The sequence below is a fragment of the Rattus rattus genome, chromosome X (assembly GCF_011064425.1).
Source record: "Rattus rattus isolate New Zealand chromosome X, Rrattus_CSIRO_v1, whole genome shotgun sequence".
NCBI lineage: Eukaryota > Metazoa > Chordata > Mammalia > Rodentia > Muridae > Rattus > Rattus rattus.
Window position 1 is genome coordinate 24,911,327 of NC_046172.1, and position 20,157 is coordinate 24,931,483.

General features: G+C 40.5%; 1 protein-coding gene across 1 annotated transcript in view; it reads left to right on the top strand.

Annotated features, from left to right (window-relative positions):
* Positions 1–20,157, top strand: part of Pir (pirin) — a 104,610-nt gene that overhangs the window by 66,069 nt on the left and 18,384 nt on the right. The window contains exons 6-7 of the mRNA XM_032890256.1: positions 7,376–7,460; positions 17,935–17,979. Coding sequence (XP_032746147.1) covers positions 7,376–7,460; positions 17,935–17,979 — 130 coding nt within the window. The remainder of the gene's footprint in view (positions 1–7,375; positions 7,461–17,934; positions 17,980–20,157) is intronic.

The following is a 20,157-nucleotide window of genomic DNA, read 5'->3' on the forward strand; positions in this document are numbered from 1 at the left end:
TGATGATATTTATTAATCATATTTTAAATATTTTGCCAATATATATGTTTCAAATTTTATATTTCTTTTAGATATTTTATGTATTTAATATTCTAAATGTTAGTCTCCTTTCCCACTCCTCCACACCCATGCCCCTCCCCTGCTTCTATGAGGATGCTTCCACTCCCACCCACTCCAACCTCAATGCCCTGGCATTCCCCTACACTGGGGAAATGAGCCTTCACAGGACCAAGGGCTTTTCCTCCTATTGATGCTGGACATCCTCTTCTACATATGTGGCTAGAGCCATGGGTCCCTGCATGTGTACTCATTGGTTGGTGGTTTTGTCCCTGGGAGCTCTGGTGGGGTCTGGTTGGTTGATATTGTTGTTCTTCCTATGATGTTGCAAACCCCTTCAGCTCCTTCAGTCTTTTCTCTAACTCCTCCACTGGGGTCCCCTTGTTCAGTCCAATGGTTAGTTGCAAACGTCCTCATCTGTATCAATAGGACTCTGGCAGATCCTATCAGGGTACACCCATATCTGGCTCCTGTCAGCAAGCACTTCTTGGCATCAGCAATAGTGACTGGGCTTGGTGGTAGCATATGAGATGGATCCCCAGGTGGGGCAGTCTCTGAATGACCTTTTCTTCAGTCCCAGCTCCAATCTTTGTCCCTGTATTTCCTCACGTGATTATTTTGTTCTGCCTTTTAAGAAAGACTGAAGCATCTGCACTTTGGTCATCCTTCTTGAGTTTCATGTGGTCTGTGAGTTTTTTCTTAGGTGTTCCAAGCTTTTGGGCTAATAACTACTTATCACTGAGTGCATACCACATGTGTTCTTTTGTGACTGGGTTATCTCACTCAGGATGACACTCTCTAGCTCCATTCCATTTGCCTTAAGAATTTCAAGGAAGTCATTGTTTTTAGATAGCTGAGTAGGGTACCCATTGTGTAGGATGTACCACATTTTTAAATCCATTCCCTCTGTTGAAGGGCATTGGGTTCTTTTCCAGCTCTACTATTATAAATAGGGCTGCTAAGTGAATATAGTGGAGCACGGTCTTTGCTAGTATGTTGGAGCATCTGGTATATATGCCTAGAGAGGTATTAGCTGTCCTCAGTAGTTCAACGTCCAACTTTCTGAGGATCCTCCAGACTGAATTCCAGAGTGGTTATACCAGCTTGCAATCCCACCAATAATGAAGGAGTGTTCCTCTTTCTCCACATCCTCTCCAGCATCTGCTGTCGCCAGAGTTTTTTATCTTAGCCATTCTAGCTGGTGTGAGGTGGAATCTCAGGGTTGTTTTGATTTGCATTTCCCTGATGACCTTTCCTTAGGTGTTTCACAGCCATTCAGTATTCTTCAGTTGGGAATTCTTTGTCTATGTCTGTACCCCAATTTTAATAGGATTATTTGATTCTCTGGAGTCTAATTTCTTGAGTTCCTTCGTGATATGTTAGATATTAGCCTCTATCAGATGTGGTGGCTTGTAAAGACCTTTTCCCAATTCATATGCTGCCATTTTGTCCTAGTGGACAATTTCCTTGTTTTGCTGTAGCCTTAGTTTTAAGGAGGTCCCATTTGTTAATTTTTGATTTAGAGCATAGCGCTATAGAAGTTCTTGTTCAGGAAATTTTCCTTAGTACCCATGTGTTTGAGGTTGTCCCCCACTTTTCTCTTCTATTAGTTTCAGTGTATCTGGTTTTATGTGGAGGTCTTTGATCCACTTAAACTTAAGCTTTGTATAAGGAGATAAGAATGGGTCAATTTGCGTTCCTCTCCATGCTGACCTCCAGTTGAATCAGCACCATTAGTTGAAAATACTGTCTTCTTTTCAATTATTTAGTTTTAGCTCCTTTGTCAAAGATCAAGTGACCATAGGTGTGTGGGTTCATTTCTGGGTCTTCAGTTCTGTTCCACTGATTATCTGCCTGTCTCTGTACCAATACCATGCAGTTTTGTTTGTTTAATCATGATCTTCTGCAGCAGCTTCAGGGCAAGGGATGATGATGCCCTCAGAATTTTTTTTTTTTTTTTTTTTTTTTTTTAGGATAAGGTTTACTACCACCTGTTTTTTGCTTTTCCAAATGAATTTGTAAATTGCTCTTTCTAATTCTATGAAGAATTGAGTTGGGATTTTTGATGGGATTAAGTACAGAGTTTTTCAAAGTGCATGAGATTGGTATTATTGTTTTCGAGTTGAATAAATGACAATTTATAAGGGGTTTTGTTGTTCCACTGTGTTCCCAGAGAGATGCAGTAAAAAATAAACAAAATCTACTTGCTTTTCTTTTCTTTTTAAATTTTATTTTTATTGGATATTTTATGTATTTACATTTCAAATGTTACCCCCTTCCCTCCTCTCCCATACTCCCTTCCCACTCCCTCTGCTTCTGTGAGAATGTTCCCACTCCCACCCACTCTCACCTCAATCCCCGTACTCCCCTACATTGGGGAAATGAGACCTACTCGATTTTCAACAACAACAACAACAACAACAACAACAACAATGTCAACAACAACAACAACAACAAAATTGGATTGTGGATATTAAGGTGCATTGAAGTGAAAAACAAAGGTTCTTTGGGAAAGGGTTGGATGGTTCTTTGTTGGGCAAGCGTGAAGGAATTTTTTCCTGAAGTGAACACAGGTGAAAAGATAAGGCAGACTTGTGAAAGAACATTTGGGTGAAGCAGAGGCACAGGAGAAAGGGGATGTTCTGCCCATGCAAATGAAAGCGACATGTGATTAAAGGTTCTTTTCACTAACAACATGTGCATGTATCGGGTCCACACCTTACATTGCATAGTTGAGCGCCATGCTTGTTGGGATTCCATGGAAAGAAACGCACCAAAATCTTCTGGTGGTGTACTGCAGTTTCTTGCTTCTTCCTCAGACTGACAGAGTGATGTCAGCTAAGAGAGAGATGCATGTGCTGAGGCAAGACCTGTGGAGGACATGTAATGTTTGGAGAGATATAAATAGGACTCAACAGACAGTGATGGAGGTTGAGCTTGGTTTTTCTGGTAGAGCTAGCTGTGTAACCCTTGTTGGTCTCCTAGATCTTCACTTCACCGAGAGAGATATAGCCTGGAAGTTTTCTTGGTGTTCCTCCTTGGTTCCTCCTGCCAACTTGTGCTGAGGCTGAGGCCTGGCTGTATCTGCTAGGTCATGTCACCTCTGTTGTTAACCTTACGCTGCTGAGTTGTACTGTTGGTGTATCCATGAAGTGTTTGAGAATGGACAGAGCTACTACTGCTCACCTAGGAGCTGAACTGCTGATTTCCAGACAGCACAGATAGGACTGGTTCCAAAGCCTTTCTAAACAGGTCCACTTCCCCTGTATCCTTCTTTCCCAATACCTCTGCTGGGTGGTGGGCTAGAAGGGAGGTTAAAGTGTTTAAGAACCATTATTAAAAATAAGGCTTAAAAAATTAGTGTTACAGTGTACCTACACACATTCACGGGAATAAAAGAATAAAATTATGCATTTAGGTTTGGGTGAGTAGACAGTTGATTGTTCATAGTATGTTACATTGATCTCTTTGATACAATTTCCAATACAAGGGGATTTTAGAATGGAAATTATATTTTAGACTTGCAAAAAAGCAATTAAAATGAATAGTAAATATTTCATTGAGTCCCCTTTGTCACGGCAACAGTATATCTGTGGCTTTATAAACCTTCCCCTTGGCCCCTATTCAAATTTTTCAAATGAATCCATATAATAGATACAAAACGCGTGAGTGTTGTGTACACGTGGTTGCATCTTAGAGAGAAAGTACTTAGAAAGGCTTCCTTATAGAATGGATTATGTGAGGTTCTGGAGGCAGGAAGAAAGCAAATCACACAACCAGGAGGGCAAAGCAATGTGGACACTTGAGGCTGAGAATGTAGTCAGTTAGCCCATGGCTGTCCACACCTCCAGGGCCCTTCCTCATCCAAGCCACATTCTCTCTTCTCTTCAGCCTTAGTCTCAGAAATCATAAGGGTAATTGAAAAAAATTACACTATGGAAAAGCACATTCATTTTCTAGTGGAGAACTATATGCCCTGAATAGACTTAAACTCCAGCCAAGACTCCCCATAAGATCCTTTGATGAGTGCATTAAACCCAAAAGAAGATGGGTCCTCAAAGACTATACATGGACTGACCCTGGGCTCCAACCTCCTAGGTAGCAATGAATATCCTAGTAAGAGCACCAGTGGAAGGGGAAGCCTGGTCCTGCAAAGGAACCCCAGTGAACATGATTGTTGGGGGGAGGGCAATAATGGGGGGAGGATGGGGAAGGGAACACCCATATAGAAGGGGAGGGGGAGGGGTTAGGGGGATGTTGGCTCAGAAACCGGGAAAGGGAATAACAATCGAAATGTAAATAAGAAATACTCAAGTTAATAAAGATTAAAAAAGAAAAAAAAAGGAGATGGGTCCATTGCTAATGACCAGGGCAAAACAATATACTAAACAATACTCCTGCCTTCCCCCTCAAGATGCCTGCATTCTGGGAGCATGCTAGTGAAAATTAAGCCAAGCATCTCTTTGTGTTAATCTGTTTGCTGGGTATCTGTTTGGTGTAGGTTGGGTAGGGCTACCAACACTGTTCCTGAGGCAGAGGTTGGAAAAGATACTTAAGCCGAACTAGGAACTTTTGAAAGAGTTCAGTGCTGCCTGAACAGAGGGGTCATCTGATACTATGTGAAGTACACTATTGATCTTTTAAGAGGTAACTTTAGAAGTCATCTTTGGCTGAAAACAGTCTTCTTCCAGATGGTGCCTTACACACCAAATGACCCTAGACAACCAGAGCTCATGCCCCGTGTGTGCATTTGTCTCATGTATACTTAATACTCTTCAGAGTGGTTGTAAATCTTTAGCTTCAAGTTGCACTTGATGTTACGGGGCTTTCTGGTTTCATTTAGGTGTGTACCGGGGGTTCGTTCCTCTAGTCTTTGAAACTGAATGAATGCAGGCTTTATCTTCCACACCATGTGAAACCAGAACATCCAAAAGCCTAAGACAACTACAGGATACTTACATAGAGGGGAAAAATCCTTAGTTTGTCCTCATGATTTATAATTCTAATTTAATACAAAGACGTATTCTTTGACCATACCAATTCATTTGTCCTGAAGACAGGCAGGGAGACTACATATAGGTAAAAATATTTTTTTTATAAAATATTTATTTATTTATTTTATATAAGTACAGTGTAGCTGTCTTCAGACACACCAGAGGAGGGCATCAGATCCCATTACAGATGGTTGTGAGCCACCATGTGGTTGCTGGGAATTGAACTCAGGACCTCTGGAAGAGCAGTCAGTGCTCTTAACCGCTGAGCCATCTCTCCAGTCCAGGTAAAATATTAATGAATATCTTATGTATAGTGTCAATGAATGCATGGTTACACTTGGGATTACACATGGTTACACACTGTGAAACGCCCTTCAGTATCTATTATTAAAATGTTGGCTATATCGCAGTCTCTGGATTGGCCCTGAAGACTCAATGTTGAAAAAAGCAAAGGGTTGGGGATTTAGCTCAGTGGTAGAGCGCTTGCCTAGCACGCACAAGGCCCTGGGTTCGGTCCCCAGCTACGAAGGAAAAAAAAAATGGAAAAAGCAGAACTGTCCATATGCAGATTCCAAAATCTCCAAAATCATGTCCTTATCAATGGTAATAAGTAATTCCAGACTCTAGATTCTTCCTTCATGTCTAGTTACAATGTGTGGTTTTCATCTGAGGTTTTTTATGAACATACACTTTATATTTAGAAAAGTGCACAACTTGAGAGCACAACTTGGAGAATCTTCACCAAGTCAAAATATCCATGAAATAAGCAGCCAGACCGAACAGCAGAACTCTATAATTCCCCTGGGTCTTCTTGGTGTTTTTCTTCTTTTGTGGAGCTCCTTCATGCAGCCGACCAGTTACCCTTCTCAACTACTTTTTCTGACTTCTGACATCATATGCTAATTTTGCCTTGTTCTGAACTTTAGAGGTGTGAAATCGGCCTTGATTTGCTCAATTTTTTGCTTCCATGCTGCCTCTGAGTTGTTGCATAAATTGGGTTTATTTCTCATCCATCCCAGTTCACTGCTACATTGTATTGTTATCCAGTTATCTATTCTATTATTTGTGGGAAATAGTCCTGATGTTGAGATTCCCAGGTTGGGGCTGTTAAGCTTCCTCTGTGTGTCTTCTGGTGGATATTTCTGCTGGAAATACACTCACAAGTGCGATTGTTGAGTCGAAAGTTACTCTTATATTCATTTGGATTACATGTCAACCGTATTTGTTCTAGTGTTTACACTAAACTGCAGTCCCAACAGCCATGTATGAAGCCTGTCAGTCACTCTATGTTTTCTCGAAGCTCAGCATTCTATGTTTTCTTTTCATTTTCCTGTGCATTTTTAAGTAAAACAAAACAACAACCAAAATTGAATAACCACTGGGGCTTTGTGCGAGCAATGCGACATGGTAGTTTACAGCAAGTGTTAATCCCTTAGACTTCCATCTGAGGTCACAATTCAGGCTAGCATCATACTGAATCACCGACTCCGCAGAGCTGTTGATGAACTCAAAACCACTATTTTCACTGGAAGACCTGATCCAGTTTGTCTTACTTTGGAGTTGAAATTTTGTAAAACCAGCAGGTGGCCAGCCAGTACTTTTTCCCCCTGCAAAAGGTGCAAATGATGAAAAGTAATATTCAAGTTTTTTTATTTGAATTTCAATGTAGAAATGGCTTTAAGTTCTGTGTATTATATATGTATCTAGGCATAAAATGACTTTCCATATCAACTGTAAGACTAAACATGACAAAATTTGAACAAATATGGGCCAATCAAAATCCTAATGTAGGGAGCCCTTGGAGCTGCAGGGAGATAAATACCTTATTGAAATTAGCTTGCTGATAATATTGTAAAGCAAGGAAGAAGCGAGGCATAAATGTAATGGGCCCAGGCCTACTACAGAAAGGCTGAGCTGAAGGAAGAAATCTTATCCTGGGAACAAGGAGATGATGCAGTTAGGAAAAGTACTTGCCATGAATGCCTCACAACTTGCATTGGGATCCCTGGAATCTATATAAAAGCCAGACTCAGTGGCACATGTCAGCCATCCCAGCATTCTTGTGGTAAGATGGGAAGTGGTCACCAGAGAATCCCTGGAAGCTTGAGGGCCACCTAGCCTGGAATAAACAGAGCGGCAGCAAACAGAGATTCTGTCTTAAGGAAGGCAAAAGATAAGGACCAATACCAAAGTTGTCTTCTGACCTCCACTCACATGCTATGGCAAACACATGCCCCCGCCCACACCATATATACACAATACATGTTTTTAAAAGAAACATTCATAGAAAACTTTTGATGGTTTCTCTCTCTTTTTTTTTTCAGTCGAAGGTTTACACTCGCACACCAACTTTATATCTGGACTTCAAGTTGGACCAAGGAGCAAAGCATTCCCAGCCTATTCCTAAAGGTATGGCGGTTTCTGGAATTTGGTAGCCATGCCAAGAAGAACAGCCAAATGAAAGCCCAATCAGCGGCTTATTTATTTGCGGTTTCAATGATATTCGCTGTCTATATTCAGACATACTAGGTAGCAATTTAAGCAGTTTGTGTTTTATTGTAAAGTTACTTTAATCAAGGTCACCCCTTCTCTCTTTTTTCTAGGTCAAATTCCATCACGGCTTCAAGTACTGTCTAAATTCATTTTGTTTGATGCTTTGTTGCATCAAATATTCTTTGACATGTGTGGTCCGCTAATCGTGGCTCAGACATGTTTAGGGTTTTTATCATATCTCGATGGTGTTGTTACTTATGGTAAAGTGATGGGACATGGATATCTGGGTTGTGTTTGCCTTCTGGCATGACCAGTCGAATTTACTGTTGAATTAGTCATGTCATTACTGGACTAATTGGACAGAATGGACGCACACATTGCTACCATCCTATCTCTGATAACCAGGAAAATGCCTGTGTCCCAAGGAAAACACAATTAAGGGGGAGCCTGGATATGATTTTCCTGAACCCTACCATATTTTATCTGAATTCTTTCCCATAAATAGCATTAGAATCATTTTTTACCATCTCTTTCTTGCCTTTGAGCTAGGCACATGTCCGTTGGGTTGTGCTAATCTTGCAGAAAACAGATGTTTCATGCAGTGGGGATTTGGAAGACAGTTGATATCAGGAATTGAGCCTGATGATGCATCATTTACAAAGAATCCAATTTGTCGAGTTTCTGACAGTACCAGATTTCTTTTGCGTTGGCCACATATTTTTCCCATTAGCTCTTGGCTAAAATAAGAATACATAGGGTCTCCTTTTTGCACGGTGACTTTCAACATCTCTTGAAAGGCAATCTGATTTTTCTTGCTGTAAACTGATGTTTCAACAGTATTGTTACCATTCATCATGAAGAATATAAACTAGAATTTCTTGGAGTATCTTTCTTTTTCTGATCTTCAGAGCCCCTTTGTATACTAACTGATAGTATCAACATTTGGTTCTCCACAGCCACTCCATTTATTTTCTCTACCTTTCTACACAACACCTCTGATTCTGGGTACTTTATAGCATGGATTAGAGTGTTAATAATAGAGAACTATTATGATGTGGGACATTTTCCATTCAGTGAACCTTTTCTTTCTTTTTAAACTTTTCTTTATGGTGTCGATAAATTAATAACAAAACTATCTTCAGACAACACAGAGTGTACTGCTCTGAAATGATGTCCTCCTTCCCTCAGGATGTTCATTTACTAATTTCCAGGTCCTAAGACTGTGCTACATGCCAAAGGGGACTTTGCAGCTATGTATGATGGGGCTCACTTTAATCCCAGATCCTGGGAAGCTTAGGCAAGTTAAAGTCATCCTTTGCTACATAGAAAATTTGAAGCTACTCTAGGCTACATGAGACCTTGTCTCAAAATGACAGGAGAAATAGAAGAAATGCCACTTGTATTTAATGTGGATGTATAATCACAACAGTGAGGAGGTAGACACAAAAGCAGGGGGATCAGGAGTTCAAGGGCATCTCTCACCTACATAGTGAATACAAGGCCAGCCTGAGCTACTTGAGACTTTGTCTAAAAGGGGGAACTTTGACTGTATGAGTAACTTAAGCCTCTTGAGAGAGAGTGTTCTATAGTTTGGATCTGTGTATTAAAGACTAGATCCTTAGACTGTGGTGCTTTGGAGGCAACTCTGGGAGGTTGTACCTGGGGGAGGTTAGATTTTTGAGGATGTGCCCTCGAGGGAGATACTGAGGCCTCCTCTCTCTTTCCATATATATATTGGCTGCTATGAAGTGAGAAGCTTCCTCTGCCATTCATGTTCACCATATTGTACTACCTCATGTAAGACCAGGAGCAACATGGCCAACTGGTCCTGGACTGAAACCTCTAAACAAGTAGTTCTCAATCTTCCTAATGCTGTGACTCTTTAATTCCGTTCCTCACGTTGTGGTGACCCCAGCCATAAAATTATTTCCATTGATACTGCATAACTGTAATTTTACTAGAGTTATGAATCATAAAGCAAATATTTTTGGAGATAGTTTGCCAAAGGGGTCATGATCTACAGGTTGAGAACCACTTTTCTAAATCGTGAGCCAAGTTAACTTTCTACTTTTGGAAACCGATTGTGTTAGTACTGCTACAGGAATAGAACCCAACGAATGGTGAGCAATTAGCCTAGGTAATCCAAGTGGGCATGTTTTCATCATCAGAGTCTATGAAAATGAAAAATGGTATCAGGACACTCAGAGGAAGAGGAGCTATGACTTAGAAGCAGAGTGATATTAGTATGATTCTTGCAGTGACAATGGGAAAATAACATATCATCTGAATCCATGTCAGTATACACACACACACACACACACACATATATATATATATATATGTGTGTGTGTGTGTGTGTGTGTGTGTGTGTGTGTGTGTTTGCCTTGGAAGGGAGGAGAAAGGAAAAGAGATGCCCCCTTCCCATGCAGATTTGAAAGTGGATTTCAATATTGTGTACTAATACTTACATTACGGTGCCTTTAGGTAAATTTTTTATATGTAAGTAATATGTTACTATACATTTTACTATTGTAAATTTGTTGCTATTAAAATTTTCCTTCTCCTTCTCTTCTCTCACTGCCCATACTCCTTTTCTTTCTCTTTCCCTCCTCTCACCCTTCCCCTTTTCCCATGGCAACTTGCCTGGCCTCAGTCCTTGGGACCAGTGAATTTGCTTGCCTGAGAGAAACTTCCCAATAAACCTGCCTTTAAAAACAAACAAACAAACAAACAAATAAATAAATAAATAAAACTTTCCTTGTAGCATTGCTTAATATGTCATTTTATTTAATAAAGGCACACTCCATTTTCCACCCAAAGGTTTGTGGCACAGAAAGATTTGGCTGCAGCATTCTGCTTGTTTTATAGTGTTTGATAATGATGATAATAAAGATAATGATGACAATGATGATAGCATAGACAATAAGTTGAGGGAAGAATATCAGGTAACTTCTACCCCAAGCCCTCAATAATTCAGCGTGTGTGTGTGTGTGTGTGTGTGTGTGTGTGTGTGTGTGTGTGTGTGTATGACATTGTAATGTTGAAAGTCATACTAGAAATACTAAACATTAATACCAGACTAAATAGTTTATCTTTAGGTGAATCTTATTATACAAATTACCTATGGATACAAAATATGCTTAAACACTCATGAACAAACTATATGGGCTGAGAGAAGATACCTCTTCCTTTTGTAGCTATATGTTCTCAGGTTGAACAACAGTGTCTAATAAATCACAGCCCCTATCTTGCCTGGCCATGAAAGAATGCATAGTTTTCTGGTGCCAATAACATGCTTAAATTACTTGCCTTTTGCATGTGGCTTTTTTCATTTGTATCCTCCTGTACTTTGTAGCCCAGTTACCTATATGATTGTCTAACAAATCAATCTGGAACTTGATGCTTTAAGACTATTTGTATAATCTCCTATCATGGTTGTATTCTCTGGCCCAGGCACACTGCTACAAAGCTGTAATGAAGGTGTCAACCAATATCTTTGCCATCCTTAGCAAAGTCACGATCATGTGAATGTTGGCAGGATTCACTGGCTCAAGTCTGTTCCTTGTTCCATGTCACTTGAGTTTCTCTATAGGCTGGCTCACATGGCCCTTGTTTTCATCAAAACATGCATGTGGGGGAACAAAAGAGAAAAACAACCTCCAAAGCTACACCCTGTTATCTTTGCTGTACTAGCCTTAAGTAAGTCACTAGGTACAGGTCACACTTAGAGAGATGGTTTTGGATTGTTATTATTAATATGACAACACCAGGAGGCAGGAATCATGGGCTCATCATAGAGTTCACCACTGTGCTGGTTTGCTTTAGCTATCAACTTGCCATAACCAGAGATCACTTGGCAAGGGCATCTCAATGATCATCATTTAGATCCGGCTGTCTGTGAGCATGTCTGTGAGGGATTGTCTTGATTGTTAATTGATGTGGAAAGACCCATCCTGAATTCAAGTAGCACCATTTCATGGGCTGGGCTGTGGACTTTGTAAGAATGAAGAAAGCCAGCTCAAAGCAAGCAAGTAGGCAGGCAGGTGGGCAGGCAGGCAGCTTAGGAGTACTCCATTTGTCTTTGGTCTTGACTGTGTGCAACGTCCCTGAAATGATGGACTGTAGGCTGTAACTATAAGCCAAAAGCACCCTTTCTTCCCCAGATTGCTTTTTGTCAGGGTGTTTTTAGTACAGCAATAGAAATGAAATTAGAACAACTAAAATAAAATGTTCTGATTCTGTGCAAAAGTATGTCACTTTTCAAATGGCCAGTGTCTCAAAAATGAGTAATGATTTTCTCCACTCTAATTTATGACTTATTTTCATACTGAGGCTGGAATCCAGGACCTCATGCATGGTAGACAAATGCTTTAGCTCTGAACCACATCCTCAGCTCATTGTGATGTCTTTAATGATTTGAATAATATTCAAACATATTAGAGAAATACACGGGGGGGGGTCTCTCAGAGCTCTTGCCTGTCTTCTGTACAGTGTCTCTGCTGTTAAAGAGGGGCCCTGAACATGAATAATACATGTAGAATTGTGGATTGAAGGGGGTTATTAAAGATAAAATCTTAGTTTTGTTCACTATACCAAATACTCAACTCAGCCTGTGGGCATGTCTGTAATCGTGATTGTAAAGTGAATTAAGTAGTCTACTACACTATTAGTAAGTATAGAGCCTGACAAAGTGCTTAGTAGTAAAGCATTAAAGTAGTTGATCATACCTTCCCTCATAATGATGGCATCCATTTAACAGTTATGGATATAAACCAATTAGTGTTTCAAGCATTGATGATCATGAACCGGAAGCAGAAATATAAGCTTATCCAGCAAAATATTTTCTATTATTTTTACTTTGGGTGAGGTAGATCTGTTTTTCATATTGCTTTAAACCAACTCCATCCATTCTGAATTCTAGTCATTGTCAGTTATTTGCACAAACATCTCCTTTCTACACCTCGCTTTTCTGTACTATTTCTATCCTGTAATAAATATACATGATCTTTAAGCTCTTTTTTAATTTTTGATACTTTTATGTTTTTTTTTTATTTTATTTTTTTCCTCTTTATTTACTTGGGTATTTCTTATTTATGGTCTTTTAGATCTTATTCTGATCTTTATCGATTGCTGCATTCTGTCATTTCTTTAATCATTATTCCCCAACCCAAGGTCATGGAAATGTTCTCAGTGTTACTAGGTATTTTTGTTGTTTGCCTTTTGTGATGGTGTATTTACTTTTCTGCAATTAATTTTCTTTAATTTCTTTACAGTGGTAGAGTTGAGACCCAGAGACACAGGCCTGCTCTATCACTAAGCCACATCTCCAGCCCCCCTTTTAAAATTACTTTCAGGGGTTGGGGATTTAGCTCAGTGGTAGAGTGCTTGCCTAGCAACCGTAAGGCCCTGGGTTCAGTCCCCAGCTCCGAAAAAAAGAAAAAGAAAAAAAAATTACTTTCAATTGACCAGTAAACTAGTATTACTTCTTCCTGTGAAACATGATGTTTTAAAGTATAGATTGCAGAATGACTAGATCTAGATACCTAACACAATCCTACTTCACACTGTGACTTTTGAGGCAGAGTCTTATGATGTAGCCCTGGATGTCCTAGAACTCACAAAAGAGCCACCTGCTTCTGTCTGGGTGTTCTAGAGCTCCCCCTTATTAACCCTTACAATCCTCCTAATCACGTGGGCCGGGATGATTATCCCATTTTTACCAATGAGGAAGCTGAGGTACAGAGAGATTATGTAACTTGTTTAAGATCCATTAGTAGTAAATGTTGAGGTGAGATTATAACCAGCCCAGTATCAGTCACACTCTGATTTTCACACACCATATTCTTCCATACTCAATCAATTAATGGTTTTTAGTGACTTCTCTTTCTCTTGCCATTTATCTTTAGTTATAAGATGGACATTAACTATTTATTCCTGTATTTATGTCTTGTGGTTGCTATGTGATGAGAAAATCAAAAAATTTTAAATTAGTTATTTTATTTATTTACATTTCAAATGGTATCCCCTTCCCTGTTTCTTCTCCACAAACCCCCTATCCCCTCCTCCCTCTCCCTACCTCTATGACGGTGCTCCCCCACCTGCCCACCCACTACTGCCTCAGACAATCCATTTTAATGTCAGTTATTCTAAACTACAATATTCAGGGGGATACACAGTGCTAGGTACCATGAGGTTCTTGTGGATACTACTGTGGGTTGTTTTGTTTTCTTGACACTCTTATACATGTATACACTGTCTGGGAGACAGTCCTAATGTGCAAAAATATTGACTATGGTGTGGGTAACAGTGATCCTGACACTCCTGGCTTAGTGTATTTTGGAATCCAAGAGGAGAGCAGAGATCACTTGTGTTTGATATCGTGGTTTCCATGGTCCATTTTAGGCCTAGCTTGCAACCTCATAGAAATGCTGACCTACAAAGATGTTGAGCAGTGTGCAAAGGAAAGGGATGTAAAGAAAATGAGCTAAAATTTGTTTAAAAACTATCTAAGTGCATGGCATTCAGTGTGTGTGTGTGTGTGTGTGTGTGTGTGTGTGTGTGTGTGTGTGTGTGTGTGAAAGGACCATCCTATTTTACAGCAAAAGAATAATGAAACATGTGAGATAGTGTGTTGGCTTTGGGAGAACCTAGGCAAAAACATATGGTAACTCTCTCTGTAGTATCTTTGAAACTTTTCAGAGTGTCTCAAATTATTTCAAAGCAAACTTTTTTTTAAATTAGTGTGTTTGGAAGAGGAGGGTGGAGAGGACCACACGGTTCCACCTCCAATCCCAGAAGGCCAGGTATCAGGTCTAGAGAGGAGGAGTTACCTGAGGAAGTTGAATGTGGAGATGTTCCATGCAGGCTCCTGGGATCGGAGCTGCTTTGGAGTCTGGTGAACAATGTAGGCCTAAGTCTGGGGATGGGTATATTCCCTTCTTAGCCCCTTGGCCTTCTCTACTAAGCTAACTTCTGTTAGGAATTTGCTGTGTCAGCTGGCCATGTTTTTCTACTTCTTTCTCCACATAAATGCATAAGAATAGTTATTAATTCACTGGAATTATGAACTCTTAATAAAGTTAGGAGAGAAAATGGTCTGGCTTAAGCCCAGGAATGTAGGCTGAGGAAATCTCTCACTAGAGTGAGAATTAGGAACCTCCCTGGAAATAAAGTAAATGCCACAGAAAATGATTTACATATTTAGAACCCACGTTGTGCGTTTGTTTTCTGTTTGGCTAAAAGAAATCTGACTTGTATGTGTTGCTGACTTAACTGTCCTCAAGGACTAGAAGAAGAATATGATCTTCATCTCAGCACATTTTATTTGTTACTTTCCAAGGGAAGTTCTTCCCAGCTGCAAAGAGACAGTAGGATGGCCACCATGTTTGTGGGGGACAAAAGGGGCTATGTGACTTCTGATAGAATGACAAAACTTTGAGGGTGGCATCAATTTCTAGTGCAGTGTATAAAAGTAAGAGAAGAGTTGAAGGAAAGAAGAAAGGACCTGAACATTACACAGGGGACACCAGGCAGTCGTGGTGTTTCACACCTTTAATCCCAGCACTTGGGAAGCAGAGCAAGAGGATCTCTGTGAGTTTGAGGCCAGCCTGGTCAACAAAGGCGGATCCAGGACAGCCGAGGCTACACAGAGAAACCCTGTCTTGAAAAATCAAACCAAAACAAAATCGCACAGAGGAGAGCCCTTGGCTGATGCAATTCTGCTTTTAGCAAAGGAGTAATTTGACCAAAATAGTTTCTTCTTAAACATATCGTATGCATTAATTTATACTATTTGGCATTTCTTTTTCTTTTGGCAGTCCTAAGAAATAGTGTTCCCTAGAAACGAAACAAAGATGAATAGCACAATAGGACATTCTGCTGCAAAGATGATAAAGGGCAGATTGCTCCACTGCTCCTGTTCTGCTAGCTCTAATGTTTTGTGCTTTCCAGCAGGCAATGTGAACTGTGTTATAATGAGCAAAGATTGTCTGTGACCTAGTAGACTACTTTAATGAGAAGCAAAGCTAGGTGCATGCACAGCGAACACTTACTTGGCAGCTCATTGAAGCACACACACTGTTCTTCAGGGTTTTGCCAAAGAGGATTTTCAAAGTGGAGGGGGAAAAAAAATCAGAACTAAGTGATTGGTTTGGAGAATGAAGCAGGAAATGAAGGAGAAATGCCATGGGGATAAATTTGAAAGATCCAACATAAAAACCTCAGCCAAGCAACTGAAAATGATGGGATTTTGGCATGTCTCTTGAAAGAATCACCTTTCGGCTGCCTTGAAAGTGTGAAGAGGATTGAGTACATGAACAAGAACACATTCGTGACACGATGTGCTACTGCTCTATGTTCTGATATGGGCAGATATTTAAAACATGGCACTGAATTTCTTCTATATTTGAAGCAAATGCTAAGTAGCACATAAAAGGCAAAAGTCCCCAAGGTATAAATAGCAAATTGCTCACCGCTTGTGTAGGGGTAAAAATGAGATTTACAGAAAGATTTACAGTTTAGATGGCCCATGCTTTGGTATTCTTAAAATAACATGTTACTTTTTTTTTTCTCAAGATAAACAGGAAATATAAGCCATCTGCACTTAGCAGAAAAAATGTTAACCATTTCCAATCCAAACCTTTTTTTAAAAAAGCTGAGAGGAAAGGGATTTCTTTGTAGGGTAGAATTATAAACCGGGCTGAGCAGGAATAGAAGGGATGATCATCCATTAGAAAGGAACAAGGGTCCTTGCAAAGCTAGGCTGTGCACACAAGAATGGGGCTATAGATTATTGGCATGTGTTTTCAGCATCTATGAGGACCTTCCAGTCTTCTGTTGTCCTACTTGAATAGCAGTGACTATACCCTCTTTCTGTTTGTATCTGCACAACGTGTACCAAGAGTAGAGGTTCAATAAATGGTGGACGACTAAATGAGGGAGGGAACGAGGCAACATTACTCTCGGGTGGCTTAGATTCACTCTTGTAATATCTCACAAAAAGCCAGAAGTAGTGGTGTGTGTTTGAAATGCCACTGCTGGGGAGTCAGTGGCACACAGATTCCTGGGGCTTACTGGTCAGCCATCCAGGTCTTAGCTGTGAGTCCTAAGCCGCAGCGAGAGACCCAGTCTCAGCAAGGTGGGATGGCTCCTGAGGAAGGACTCCTGGGGTTGACCGCTGGCCTCCGCATGTACATGCACACCTGTGCACCTTCACAAGTCATAGTCTTTTGAAAACTTATGGGGACAATTCCAGGAATCTCACAGGCTGTCTGAAACCTGTTAATCACCAAAACTTCTAGATCCTCCTTTGTAGGGAGCACGTGAAGTCTTGAAGGCATGTTGACACGAGCAGGGCCATGCCGAGGACTCTAGTGCCTCGGCGTGCAAGTGGCAAGGCCTTCCTTGGGTGAGGCTTGGAGGAATGGCAAAGGTTTCCTCTAGTTCAGGTGCAAATGTTAAGAGTTTGTGCAGAAAATATCCAGTGTAGCTTCCATCTACACCTGGGGTGTTTCCAGCTTAGAGATGGAGGCTGCTTCCCTACAGAGACTATGTCTATTGAGATTAGCTAATCCCACCTTATTCATGTATATTTCATCCCCATGATGACCTGGTTAGGTCAATCTCCAGAATCCTCCAGGCTGTAGCACATGTTATTCATATGCGCACTCTTTTAGAATAGACAGAAAAGGGAATGTGTTGACTGGAAACTAGAACTCAACTGAATTTAAAAAAAAAAAGCTTCATTGGTATCATTAATCACACTTCAGCCTATTTAGAAGTACAGAAAACTGAACATGAAGCTAGACTGGAGTGCTATAGCTTATAGCATGGTGTCAGAACTGTAAGAAACGATCAGTGGGCTGGAGGCTATCTCAGCAATTCTCAGTGCTTATTGCTCTATTGGAGGACTATAGTTCAGATCCCAGCACCCAGATCACAAATGCCTGTATCTCTGGGGACTCTGTTGTCCCCTTCTGGCACTTGGTAAACACACACACACACACACACACACACACACACACACACACACACACACAAATGTGTTACTAATAGATATATTGCCAAAGTAAACTGTACAATACCTACTTTGGGTGGCCCTTAAATAGCAAGGACTCTAAGTTCTTTAAGTATAGAAATATTTGTGCATATGCTGTATGTATATGTGAAAGAGGGAGGAGAAAAGTATGCAAATAGAAAATATATATAAGTAACTCACAGAACTCAATTCTTAAAACACATATCTAAAAGAAAATAAAATATTTCATACTCAACTTTTTCTTTTGTTACTGTTATATATGTTTATATAATACATATAATAGAAACAAAATGCATATGTTATATATATTGATATTATGTACACTAATAATTCAGTGTCTGTTATCATTTCCAGGGTGGACAAGCTTCATTTATACCATCTCTGGAGATGTGTATATTGGTAAGTAAAGGGTATGCCATTTGGGGTTCAATTGCAGTTTAATTCAAGCTACTGAAACGATAAACTATTGAAAGTGTTGAATGTAATTGACTACTGTGCCTCTTTTCTTCCCACACCAATCTGGACCAGGGGACCTTATAGCTTCCAGGGTGTTCAGTATCAGAGAACAACATGAACAAAAAGGCCCAGGCAAAAAAGGCACAGCAGTGTTAAATCTGAGAGGTTAGCAGTTTCCATGCCCATAAAGAGGTGGAGTTCCCCTGGGCTCCAATGAGAGCTGCAGTCTGTGTATCCCTTTGGAGATAGAAAATAAGTTATGTACTTCAGGTATTTCCCATTTTTTATTTATTCTAAGCTGTGTATGCTGCTGTTTGTAGTGAAATGCATATTTGAGAACAAAGCAACTTTTCATTTCATACATGAGCAGTGGGATATCTACCATCTGTACACCTGAGGCAAGAACCAAGCTATGGTGATATGAAATAGAGTGGCCAACATAGGCTTTGTCCTTTGAATTCTTGGTCCCTAGTTGGTGGCATTCTTTGGTGGTGTTTGTGAGGTGTGACTTTATGAGGAAGTACATCACTAGAAGTAGGCTTTAGGACTCTAAAGATTCACCATTGCTAATTCTTGCTCATTGCTTCCTGCTTGCTGTTCAGGCGGTGAGCACTCATCATCCAGCCCCAGCCCCAGTGCTGTCTCTGCTGCCATAGTGCTCTACTATGACAGAATCTTAACCTCAAGGGACCATTAGCCAAGTCAACCCTTCCTTTTATAAGTTGCCTTTGTGATTTTTTATCACAGCAACAGAAAAGTTACTACTATGGAAGTGTTCCTTAATCTCAGTCTCCATGTCCTACCTACACTACATTCAGTTACAATGGAAAGTTCAAGCCCACTTGTGCTTTCAAATCTACCCAACCCAACAGCAAAAAAGACAGAATCCACAGGACGAGAGACGAGCATGCAGAGCACGTTGCCTCTGCTTGTGCCCATCCTAACCATTCCCATTTTCCTGGAAACAGGTAAATGCTCTTTGTATGGATAACAGCAAATCGCTATGCTACAGCACGTTCAATGAATGTTCCGTCCAATCCCCTTATGATCTTGCTTCCCCCCGTACCTGCTGACCAACTTCCAACTCTCTGTGTCTACACCACTTTTCCTGAAACTTTGAAAGACTGCTCTGGCTCAGTCAGGAAGCACAGAAGCACCAAAGAAAGCATCAACATTCTGGAAGTTAGCGGTCTCCTTGAGTAGGTTATAGTAGAACCCATTTCTCAATTCCCCACCGAGGTTATTCTCAAGCTTTTCATAGTGGGACTGTATGATCAGGTGCCTATCCTTCCTTGCTGTGATGGTTTGAATGAGAATGGCCCCCATAAGCTCCTATGTTTGAATCCTTGGTCCTCAATTAGTGGAGCAGTTTAGGAAGGATTAGGAGTCACGCCTTGGAGGAGGAGGTGTGTCATTAGAGGTGAGCTTTGAGGTTTTAAAGACCCATGCCATCCCAATGTGCCCTCCCTGCCTTCTGTTTGTGGACCATGATATGAGCTCTCACCTGTCCTTACTGCCATGCCTTTGTTCTCCCATCATGGATTTTAACCCTCGAAAATCATAAGCCAAATCACTCACCTTCGTTCATAAGTTGCCTTGGTCCTGATGTTTCGTCATAGCAATAGAAAGGTAATGACAACACTTCCTTTCCCTCAATAACTCTGCTGGTTTCCAGACTGCTATTCGCTGGCATTATCTCCTGAATCAACTCCTTATACCAGAATAGCCATTTGAATTGTGTTTCAGGAAGAAGCTATAGGCTTCCCTCTCATCTCCATCCACAACGATGAGTGACATGCATGTGGATGTGGCTTCCCAGGACATAGTTCCAAATTCCCCACTTCTGAGACCCTCTGGAATTGAATGATTCCTACCCCACTCCCATAGGAGAGGCCAGCAGAGAACGTCCTCCTTAGGAAATAGATTATCAACTTGCAGGGAGCATCCTCATTGCAAAATATATTCTCAATTTGCAAACAGATGGCCTGCTAATGACATCTGTACAGGGTGTGATGATGCATCCCAAGTGATTTATTTAAACCATTCTTTATATTCTCAAAAAAAAGGTGTTCGATCACTTGAGTCTTCTGGAAATAGCAGTAATTGGAATTTATTCATAAT